The sequence below is a fragment of the Furipterus horrens genome, unplaced genomic scaffold, assembly GCF_987537825.1.
Source record: "Furipterus horrens unplaced genomic scaffold, mFurHor1.1.pri manual_scaffold_10, whole genome shotgun sequence".
Classification (NCBI taxonomy): Eukaryota; Metazoa; Chordata; class Mammalia; order Chiroptera; family Furipteridae; genus Furipterus; species Furipterus horrens.
This window is the reverse complement of record NW_028327180.1, coordinates 57,269,675-57,281,132: the sequence shown is the minus strand read 5'-3', so window position 1 is coordinate 57,281,132 and position 11,458 is coordinate 57,269,675. Positions and strand designations below refer to the sequence as shown.

Below are 11,458 nucleotides of genomic sequence, written 5' to 3'. Positions count from 1 at the left end.
CCTACCTCCTGCCCAGTACCGAGCACTAAGGGAGTGGCTGTCAACGCTCAGCCTCCTCAGAGAGCAACCCCTGCTTGATGGGCAGGGAAGGTCAAGAGCAGCTGCTCACACACCTGCGTGAGAGTAAGGAGCTTGCAGGTTGCTAAGTACACATCCAACAAGACTGAGACCAGGAGTTTAATGACCAAAGTATAGAGAGAACTGGAAGCCCCTCATGGAAGTCACTTTCTGGAAAGAGCTACTCCCCACATCTTCCTGAAGTGGGTCAGTTTCCACAAGGCTGGGCATCCTCAGGCAACCCGAAATTCATGCTCACCTGGAACCCAGAATGTGGCCTGATGCAGAAGTGGGGTCTTTGTAGATATCAATTTAAGGATGGAGATGAGATGACCCTGGGTTAGGTGGGCCCTGAATACACTGACAGGGGTCCTTCTACAGCAAGGAAGGGGAGATCTGAGACACACATGGGGAGATAGATGGCCATGTGACAAGAGGCAGAGATGGGATGATGTGGCCACAAGCCCAGGGATGCTGGCGTACCACCAGTGGGAAGGGGCAGGAAGAATCCGCCCCTGTAGCCTCCAGATGGAACATGGCCCAGTGGTATCTTCACCTTGGACTCCTGGCCTCCAGACCTGGGTGCATGCATCTGCTGTCGTGCACTGTGTGGAGCTCCACCAGGTGGCAGAAACCCAGCATGCACAGTGTGGGCCCTCTGAGCCCACCCTGACTCAGAACTCGGCAGCAGTGCAGGGCCTGTGGGCACCCTCCCAGGACCTGTAGGCACTAGCCAAGGTCTCTGTGTCTGGCCCCCAGCATGCCTGCCACTTCTGAGTGGCCTGGGAGACACCACTTCTCCACTTTCCCTCTTCCCAAGGGGCCTCTCACAGACTCCAACTGAGCAACAAGCAGCATCAATGTGTATCGTCAAAAAATATTCCCACAGGAGCACTTCTTTTTGTTTCTGGATATAAATGGGGTAGTAAAAGCAAAAATCAACTTTTAAAAAACAGGTGCAGTATGTACTATTTTCAGACTTAGCTAAAAACTGGGCAGTGAAACAGTATTTCAGGTGTTTCTGTGATGACGTCAAGGTATGCTAGCCTCTTAGCTTCAATTATAAACTGGCCTGCCTGCCAAAGAGATGGAGCAAGGGAGGGGGCCACTAAGCAATCACGGAGGACGGAGGAGGGGCAGGCCACATGGTGGCGGCGGAGGGACTTGCTGAGGCAGGGTGCACCTGCAGTGCTTAAGGTGTGTGGTGCTAGAAATAAGCAGACCTTGGACCTAAGATGGCAGCTGTGGGACCAGAAACCATCGCCACTCCTAATGCCCCTGCCCCTAATCCTACAGAAGAAAACAGAATCTAACCATGAGGTTGCTAACCCAGAACACTATATTAAACATTCTTTACAGAACAGATGGGCACCCTGGTTTTTTAAAAATGATAAAAGCAAAACTTGGCAAGCAAACCTTCCGCTGACCTCTGAGTTCGATACTGTTGAAGACGTTTGGGCTCTGTACAACCATATCCAGTTGTCTAGTAAGTTAATGCCTGGCTGAGACTACTCACTTTTTAAGGATGGTGTTAAATAAGCCAATATGGGAAGATGAGGAAAACAAACGAGGAAGAGGATGGCTAATTATATTCAGCAAACAGCTGAGACAAAGTGACCTCGACCACTTTTGGCTGGAGACACTGCTGTGCCTATGGGAGAAGCTTTTGATGACTACAGTGATGATGTATGTGGAGTTGTCATTAATGTCAGAGCTAAAGGTGATAAGACAGCAATGTGGGTTACTGACTGTGAAAACAGACACTGTTACATATATAGGGAGGGCATACGAGGAAAGGTTAGGACTTCCTTCAGAGATGATGATTGGTTATCAGTCCCACGCAAACACAGCTATTAAGAGTGGCTCCACAACTAAAAATAGGTTTGTTGTCTAAGGGGACACCTTCTGAGTATTCTCATAGGAGACTGTGTCAAGTAATCAAGACTTGGGAGCTGAACCAAAGCCTCTTCAAAAGCAGAGTGGGCTGCATTTCAATTTGATTTCCACCTAAAAGCTGCAAAGATATAACAGAAGTCTTATTTGCCTTTGTCTTGCACTTCTGTGCTCAACTTTCTTTCTTTCTTTTAAAATTTTGGCTAGAGTGCCCAGTTACCCAATCAAAGAATTACAGTACATATTGTCCCCAGAACCCATAAGTGTGTCTCTGGCCCACTCCGGAATAGCTTAGGAGAATTAACATTACAAACATTTTATCCATCCACAAAGTTGAAAAAGAACTTGCATTTCTATACCTTACAGAAAAAGAATTCTGTTTCTGTTCCACTGTATGCAGGAGCATATTTTGCTGGTTTGAAAGAGTATGATGCATAGTTTTCTAGAAATTGTGTGTGTGTGTGTGTGTGGTTTTTTTTTTTACAGCATTGTCTTTGCTGTACTCTTGCTGATGGCTTCTAGGTTTTAATGCATTTGTTTCCCTACTTGATAACATTAGTGATTCTGATTTGACTTTTTCATTTGTTTGCTTTTGTTTTTTTCCTCATGTAACATTGGTAAAGGATCCATGGATATGACAAAAAGGTGGAATAAACATTAATTTTGGGCATTCTTTGGTAATTTTTTGGTTTTTTATAACTACAAAACTTTGTAGTTATATACATGTATATACATATACATATATGTAGTTATAGTGATCTATGTTTATGTGATTTACTAACCATAACTGTGGATTATAAAATATGTAACATCATAATTACATTCCTAATTAGAATTAGTATGTCTGTTTTTGTATCTTTATGCTGTATTTTAACACTTTATATGTTACTTAGGTTATTTTGCTTTGGTTAAAAAATGGCTCAAGTAGAAAAGCAGTCCCATTCATGTTAAGACAGTGTACAAAGCTAACTAAAATGTGTACAAAGCTAACTAAAATGTGTACAGTGTCTTTTAGACAACTAGATTTTTCCTTTTATTTCTCCATCTCTCTAGAAAGAATCTGTACTTCTTCTTGCAAGCCAGTCTCTATGGTGTCTTCTCTTGTAGTGTCTTCCCCATGAACAGCCTAAGTTTGGAGCACTAGTGTGATTATGTTTATTATAATTTTTAATAAATTGAAAAGGTAGTATCATATATGTGAAATTAAAAAAAAAGAAATAAGCAGACTTCATTCACAGAGACTTAAACTTTCCTTTTATGCCCAACAAAAGCAGAGAAATGATGACTGGTGATGCTGGGGACCTGGATGCAGCCATGCAAAGCTGTCCCTGAGTGCTGGCTGCAGCCCGCCCCTGACCACAAGGCTGCTAGCAGTGCAGGGCCCATGTCTGAGTGTGTGGGTGCTCCTGACTCCCCAGCAGCTCAAAGGGGCCTTGGTGGGGCGCCGTGTGCTCTGTCTGCAGACAGGACTCCCCTCCTGTACTGGCACCTTCAGCACCCTGCACAGGACCCCACGGTGACTACCCGTGGCCTGCATAGCAGCCTTTGGTCCACCTGTGGTCCGTATCTGAAGGCAGCATGCAGGCGCTGAGGACAATGTCCTGAGAGGTAATTCTCATTGAAAGCTCTCACCTCTGCACACTCTTGTCCTTCTAGGTCAGTTTCCTCACTCGCCGAGTGTGCTTGTCGACGGTTAGGGTTGTCTGGTCCACCGAGGCGGCAATGCCATCCAAGGCCTCATCCTGTCTCTCCAGCTCCATCTCAGCCTCCAAGGCCAGACCCTTCAGCTTCCCCAGGATCTGGGGAGGAGCACAAGACAGGGGGTGCTGACTTTCCTTAACTTCTCAAAAACTGACAGTGTTTATTTCCACCATTTTTACAATACTTCAGAAATTTTGTGATGGGGATGATACACCCCCATGGTGGAACCCAGAGCCAGAACTTGGGTTTGGGTCTGGGCTCCACCACTGAGTGGAGAGCTGATGGGATATGATGCGTTTGCCCCTGGCCTTGCTCCAGGCCACAGGCGGCAGTCTGGCCGCATGTTGCTGGGGAACTGCTGTTGGAACCCTCCAAGTGCTGTGTCACTGATGCCTGATCACATCTGTGAGAAATCCCAGCCTCAGCACTGGGGCCAAACTTGGGATCTAAGTTCCAGCTGCTGCCCAATCAGTTTGTTCAATACTTGTCTATGCCCAAGGGCTTAACCTTATACTGATGCTCAAAATGCAATATTTAAGCCCTGACTGCTGTGGTTCAGTGGGTAAGGCACCATTCCACAAAGCAAAAGGTCACTGGTTTGATTCCTCGTAAGGACACATACCTGGGTTATGGTTTCCATCCCCAATAGGGTCGTGCATGAGAGGCAACCGTTCAATGTTTCTCTCCCTCTTTCTCCCTCTCTTCCCCTCTCTCTAAAAATAAATAAAATCTTTTTTTTAAGCAATATTTAAAAAGAAAAGCAAAATCCTTTTCTCATCTGCATGTTTGAAATATTTCACATACAAATACAAAATGCAGAACAAAACATAGCACAAATCACCCATGCCGCACAGCACAGACCCCCCCACCCTGACTCCTGCCCCCCACCTAAGACACTGAGACACAAGGAAACTGGATGGGAATCACAGGGCCTGGGGCTCCAGAAGGCAGAGAAGGGACCAGGGTGAGGACACAGGGAGGGCAGAGAAGTGCCACAAATCACAGCGATGCCACAGGGAAGGCTGGGGGGTGGAGGCTGCTCCAGTGGCAGAGTGGGGGAGCACATCAGGTGAGGCTGTGACCCCTCCCCCACATGTGACTCATGTCAGCCTTCACAGAGTCTCATAAACCAGTCAGAGCAGCTGCTTGATGACATGTCTACTGAGACAAACTGCATTCTGAAATGTACTTTAACTACATTCTTACTGAGCCTGGGTTGGAAAATTTAATATCCTCAGGATGACAAAAGGAATGATTTTAACAGAAATTGTAATGACCAACGACTTGCTATTAATGTTAATGCCTCTTTTAGGGAAACTTTCAGACCCCTGGTTAGGTCGAGAAGCAGGAATAGACTATGAAATCAGCATGAGGGGCCATGGAGCCTTGCTCATCCTGGGGTCAACCTGCCTTGTCACACAGGGATGAATGTTGGCAGTGAACAGCCTGGATGACCACCTTAGAAGACCCCAAGTTCAGTATATTGATAACATATTGTGCCCTACCATGGTATCAGCCCCAGTCCTAGCAGGTGGTCTGGGACAATGCTGCCCCCAGGAGAGCAGAGTGCACGGACCCACGTGGTGTTGGGAGGTGGGGATGGTACCCACGTGGTCATGTAGCAGCTCTGTGCTGAGGACCAGAAGAAAGGCCCGACCGCCTGGCCTACCAGCCACTGCTGGGGGGCTGCTTTGTTTGGTTAAGGAGAAACGGTCAAGGCGGGGTGGTGGCCAGGTTCTGAGATAGCTCCCTCCCCAGGACTGAGGAGGCTGCAGTTGATACAGAAACAGGGGAGTCCAAAAATCCCCAGAGTTTGCGGCTGGGGGATGGGGAGAAGGGAGCAGCTTCCGGAATGCCTCCACGTGCCTGAGGCTTGTGGTCAGCATCTTTCTTATGCAAAATGACTTGGATGCTTCCAAGGCCTCAGGTAGATGGGAGGGGTCTTGAACCAGGGGATGGTATGGAAAAAGTAGACAGAGCCTACATAAGGTTCTGTGAATGGTCAGAACTGTTTGCAAAGCCCACTGTGTCAGAGGACGCAGTCAGGGATATATAAGCAGCTGTGGACATTTTAGCTCTCTCTGGCTCACGTGTGCTCCCTCCATGTGGCTTGGAGAAGGGGTCTCCAGGCTGCTTTAAGAGGCTCTTGTCATGCCGTTTGGAGGAGAGGAGATCCATGTGGTTTGCAGGAAGAAGGCAGTTTACAAGGAGGCTGAGAATCCCGGAGGTCCTGCATTGAGAGCTGGAGGGCACCACAGCACAGAAAGGACCTTGCCCATCAGATTGAGTGATTGGCAGCTGCTGGTAAAGCTGAACTGTGTTGGAAAGTAGGGAAACAGTGTTTCTGACCTTCCTAAGACTGGCCAGGTTTGGTAGGGGGGAGGCAAGGATATGTGTTTATGGGTGTTTTAAAGAACATAAGACTTAACAGCAGAAATCCGCAAATAATCTAGATCTATATAACTGTTAAATAAACAATTCTTTTTCTTTTCACTAAACTCTGGTATTGAGAGTTATAATTCTGGCGGCGGGCAATTGGGCCCCTAACTAAAGAGCCCGTGGGTTTGTTTTCAATTGGAGCAGCCCAGGGGTTCTGTAACACAGTGAGGTCACAGGTGCAAATGGTGTAAACTGTGACATGCTCTGTGAGGCATTCAGTGCCACTCCACCTGGGGAGGGACAGGGGTGGGCAGAGCTGGGGCTGTCCCATGCAGCCACGCACAGGCTGTTGGCAGAGGCAGGACCTAGACCACATCTCTCTCCAATATGGCGCCATCACCGGACCTTCATCACAGGACACAAGTGAATTGTGACCCCAGTCCCCCAGCTCAGGTACCACCTCTCTGCACCTTTGGGAGCTGGTGGAAACTCCATTGGCTGAATCACTTGAAAAAGTGGACAGTGCTCTGGAAAGTGCACCATGGGGTCAGTGGCTCTGGCGGGCCTGATGAGCTAATGTAAGAAACAAGGAAATAGTGACTCCCAAACAAGTAGAAAATCATTAGTAACAAAGGACAAATGTAATTAGAGGGTCTTAAGGGCAAATGTAATTAAAGGGTCTCAAGGGCAAATGTAATTAGAGGATCTCTGAGAAGGAAGTTGACAATATTAGCATATTTAAAAATCACAAAAGGGGCATTTAGATAATCAAATTAGATTGTAACTCCAGAGTAACCAGTAATGGAGAAACGGGGAAGAAGGAGAGGGAAGGGGAAGCTAATCACATTAGGGAGGGGGGGCTAATCCCTATAAAACCAGTTTACTATAAAACCAGTTTTCTTTGTCTACTTTGCGCACACATTCTCCTGGCTGAGGGTGCGCCCAACTCTGCAGACTCATGAATAAATGCCTCACTTTGCTGCTCAGGTCCTGTGTTCTGGTTTTTATTGTGAGCGTTTCTCATAATGTGGGGGGCCTTCTCCCTCTCTCGTTCATGGGCTCTCACAGGGCCGAGGCCCACAGGGTGCATGAGAAGCCCAGTGCTTACCACCATGGTAGGCAGGCCTTGCCACACTGTTCCCTCTAGTCAGCGGCTCCCTCCTGACTTCCTCCACCTTTAGTGTAACAACAGGCTGCTCTACCAAGAACTGGCACAAAACGCCCCTGGAAGACTGGTCTCTGTTGTGCACCTGCACCTGAGCGGACACCCTTGAGGCCTCTCTTCTGCCCTGGGTGATGGGGCTGCACAGACCCCTGCAGCTCTCTGCACCTTTTATATTGCTGTCAGTCATGTCCAAGTGTGGTCAAGTTCATTGCCAGCTGAATTGTCCTTCAGAAGCGCCAGGCCCTGGGCTGCAAACAGCCACCCCTGGGGCCATGCTAAGGGAGAAGACAGGCTCTCAGCAGGCAGCTGCTATTTCCTTTGGTGCAGATCAGGACGCTGAGCTTAGAGAAGAGCCCCCCGCAAATCCAAATGCAGACCAGGGCCTTGGTCGGACAAGCACTGTCATTGATCATGGGGGTGCCTTGCCTTGGCTTCCTTCCAACAATATCCGCTTGTGCAGAAAAGTAAAACGGGGTCTGAGTATGCACACTGTCCCTGCATCTTCATCCCCCAGTTACCCTAAATAAGGCTGAGCTGCGGGGCCTCTGTCAACCCCCTCAAATTCACTCTGCTCCCACACCTGATGGAGCTGCTGGCTGGCTCATCTGGTTCCTACGCTCCTGGGGTGCAGCTCCCAGAGTGGCCCTGACATGATTGTCACACACATACCAGGTGTCACAGTGCAGTGACCAGAGGCCACATCACCAGTACACTGACAGAAATCGAAAACACCCCTTAAAAAATGGCAAAAGGGCCACCACTGGAGGCACAGGCCGTCCCCACACCGAGGGGCCGACATAGCTGCACCAGCTTGCAGAGCCCTCAGCAGCAGCCACAGGCATCCAGTGTAAGGACAGCCATGCTCATGACGTACAATTTCCTAATACATTTTAAAAACTAAAAAGTGGTAAGTGTAATTAACTTTAATAATATATTTTATTTAACCCAGTCAACTGCCAATATTATCATTTCAGCATGAAATGAACATAAACAATTACCAATGAGATATTTCATATTTTTCTTTCCATGAAGTCCTAGCAAGCTGGCATGAGTGTTACACATATCACATCTCAACCTGGACCAGCCAGTTTTCACATGCTCAGTAGCCACATGTAGCTGGTGGCTACTGAACATGTAGTACAGGACCACACTGCCACAGGACAGCCCTCCCACAATGTGCTCCCAATGCCCTGACAGTTCCCGTGTGTCTTTGCACACCCCTTGGCCAGCCACCCACTTCAGTAAGATGAATGGACTGCCTCTTTCCCAGTCCACAATTAAACAGTGGCAAAAGCAAGAACAGCTACCTCCCTAAGTCTGTGTTTAATTAGCACAGTAATAATAGGCATATGCCACTTACTTTGTGAGCAAGAAAAGCTGACATGCCCACAGAAGCTGAGTGTTTTACTGCTGTGTAGTCTCCCAGATGGCGTGAACTATAGGACTCATTCTGTGCAGCCTGTTGAGACCCTTTGATGTTTTGCCGAAAGCATACTTGAAATTAATTCTGCAAAAACACGAGAGAGACCTTTATAGCTACTGAGTGTACAAAGACAATTCCTGTGTAAACCTACACACCACTGGTACCTCACAATACTGGTCCCACGTGCTTCTTCTTTAAGATATGGACTAAAGTCATCAGATGGTGTTGCGGGCATTCCATATAACATGAATGGAAAGAATGGAGAATAGGAAGGCTGGCCAAACCTTAAACACAGTTGTTACTTCTGTGGCCCAGGATGACAAGCTGTCTAGTCATTCACACAGGACGCTGCCAGCCTCTGAAATGTCAGCCGACCAGGCAGGGGGCCTCCTGGGTTCTGAGTCAAACACCAGGCTCAAAGAGGAGTCTCCTCCGAATTCCATGCGACACTCATACGCCCAGAAGCTTTCCGGCCATATTCATACCTATGTAGAATTACCTGATTAAAAGTGCATCATGTTTTATAAGAAAATAACTTTATGAACTCCAAAGAAATACACAGTGCACTCAGCACAGGCCAAGATAGGAAAGCATCTGAGCTGCCCCACCCCCCACCCCTGCCACCCCACTGCAGGGCCCCCGGCTGGTCCCAGGCAGGTGCCGGCTGCTCATCAGCTTCAGGGACTGGGAAGGAGCAACCATACATTCAGACAGAAGTGGGAGGCACTGAGGCACACAGGACTGTCCTCCTTGAAAGGGGAAAAGCCTCTACCTGGGTCACCCACCACGGTGCCTCCTCCCCCCAATACCACTCATCTCAGGACAGCAGCACGGGAGTGAACATGGAGACATTTCTGTCTTTTTTACGAAAACAGAAAATAAGTTATGGAAAAACAGCTCATCCAGAAGAGCAGGTCCACTTACCAAAACGGCAGAATTTAAACACTGTGCTTCCCCCGAGCCCTTGCCCTGAGCTCTGTGGCAAGCTGGCCCCCAGGGGGCCCTGAGCACTGTCACTGCAGCAATGCAAGGATGGGGGACACAGATGTATGGGCTCTGGTTTTTCCAAAATGTAATATTCTAGTTACAGTCTCAGTTTACAGTCAGAAAAAAGAAAATGTTTTGCTCTACCTCATTATAAAGTCTCCAGGATGCAGAGTAATACTATATTAGTATTAAGCACTCAAAGTGAGTTTAGTATAAGCTAAAGTGTCTGCCCTCATCTTGCTATATTATGCTGACTCATTGCAAAACTGTGAATTTTCTTGCAGTGAGAAATTAGCAGCCGTTTAAGAACAGAGCTGGGATACATCAAGCTGCCTGCAACTCCCAACAGGCCTACTGGCTGCGGGGAGCTAGCCTTCAGCACTCCGAAGCTCTGGAGGCTATAAAGAACATTCTATGCTACAGTCTGTTACACCCAGCACTCACAGACCACCTCCATGTCCCATCAGGTCCCTCTGCTGCCTCCCTGAGGCCCTGGCACAGGGTTCTCTTCTAGGGGCCTGTGTGCTCCCTTCCTCACGCCTGTTCCCAGTGCACAGGGCAGCAGCCTGAGCACAAAGCTGCCGTGCAAGCCAGGGCTGCACCCATACAGCAGGGACCAGGCAGCCTTGGGCACAAGTGGCCTCTTTCCAACTCAAGGGCCACACAGGGACAACAAAGGTGAGCGCCTCCCATGACCAGAGGGTCCTGGGAGCCAACCTGCCATCAGACCTCAAAGAGAGCTTCCCACACAAGAACCAGGTTAAGAGAACAAAGAAGACACTCAATTTACTGAAGGTTCCTTTTACACGTGGAAGTAAATGTCTCAAGGGGGCAATTCTGGGTATAAAGCACACAGAAAACGCATTAAGTTTGTGGCTTTTCAGAGCTGACAGGGTCACCACCCCCGTAGCCCCACTGACACACTCGCCTAGAGCTCACTACACAGCATGCTCCGTCCCAACACAAGCCTTGTGGAGAAGCCCTATCCTGCAGAGGCGACGGGAACATTGGGGACAGGTGCAGCTGGCCGAAGGCCATGGGACTAACATGGTGCAGAGGCAGTCTCCTGCCACCTGAAGCCAAGCCTTGAACAGCTCGTCCTAGCCCTGTGCTCTAGACAGGATGGGCAGACATGCTGCTGAGCGTTCTCCCCATACCAACTCACACATCCAGTCCAGTTCTACCCGCAAAACCACACACCAACTTCCCAGCCTGCACCAAAAACCAACCAATTCCTGTGTTTTAAAGTTAATAAAAGGATATCAGTCATGGAAAGAAGATCAGTAAGGCAACAGAGGACTTGAATGACACTCTGCATCAACTGGACCTATCAGGCCCAGATCAGCAGAGCGCACCCACCCTTCCCAGGTGCACACAGAGGGTCTCCGGGGTGGCCATGTGGCAGGCCACAAAACAAGCCACAAACACAAACAGACTGAAGTAACAGAAAGTAAGTTCTCCATAAAATTAGCAACTTCACAAATATGCAGAAATTAACATATTCTTAACCAATGCGTCAAAGATAGAAGTTAGTAAAAATTTTTGAGACAAATGAAAATAAAACACAACATACTAAAATACTATCAAACCAAATCCAAATTTACCCCAGAACAGAAAGGTGGTTCACCATAAGAAAATCAATCGATGGGATAAACCATGTTACTAAAACACCGTTGCAACTGAGGCAGAAAGACACTGATGAAGACCAGCACACTGGGACAGACTTCTTTTTTTTTTTAAATCTTATGTTTTCAGATTAAAAAAATTTTTTTTTGTTTGATTTTAGAGAGAGGGGAAAGGAAAAAGAGGGAGAGAAACATCATTGTGTGGTTGCCTTTCACTTGCGCCCCCAA

General features: G+C 47.9%; 1 protein-coding gene and 1 pseudogene across 1 annotated transcript in view; one reads left to right on the top strand and one right to left on the bottom strand.

The window, feature by feature from the left end:
- The first annotated feature begins 1,292 nt into the window (after window positions 1-1,292).
- On the top strand, window positions 1,293-1,951 carry LOC150000321 (eukaryotic translation initiation factor 4E pseudogene; annotated as a pseudogene).
- A 1,631-nt stretch (window positions 1,952-3,582) lies between these two features.
- The window catches only part of SNAP47 (synaptosome associated protein 47), a 60,427-nt gene continuing 52,551 nt past the window's right edge, over window positions 3,583-11,458 (bottom strand). Inside the window, exon 5 of the mRNA XM_090290379.1 lies at window positions 3,583-3,749. Coding sequence (XP_090146505.1) covers window positions 3,603-3,749 — 147 coding nt within the window. The 3' untranslated portion in view covers window positions 3,583-3,602. The remainder of the gene's footprint in view (window positions 3,750-11,458) is intronic.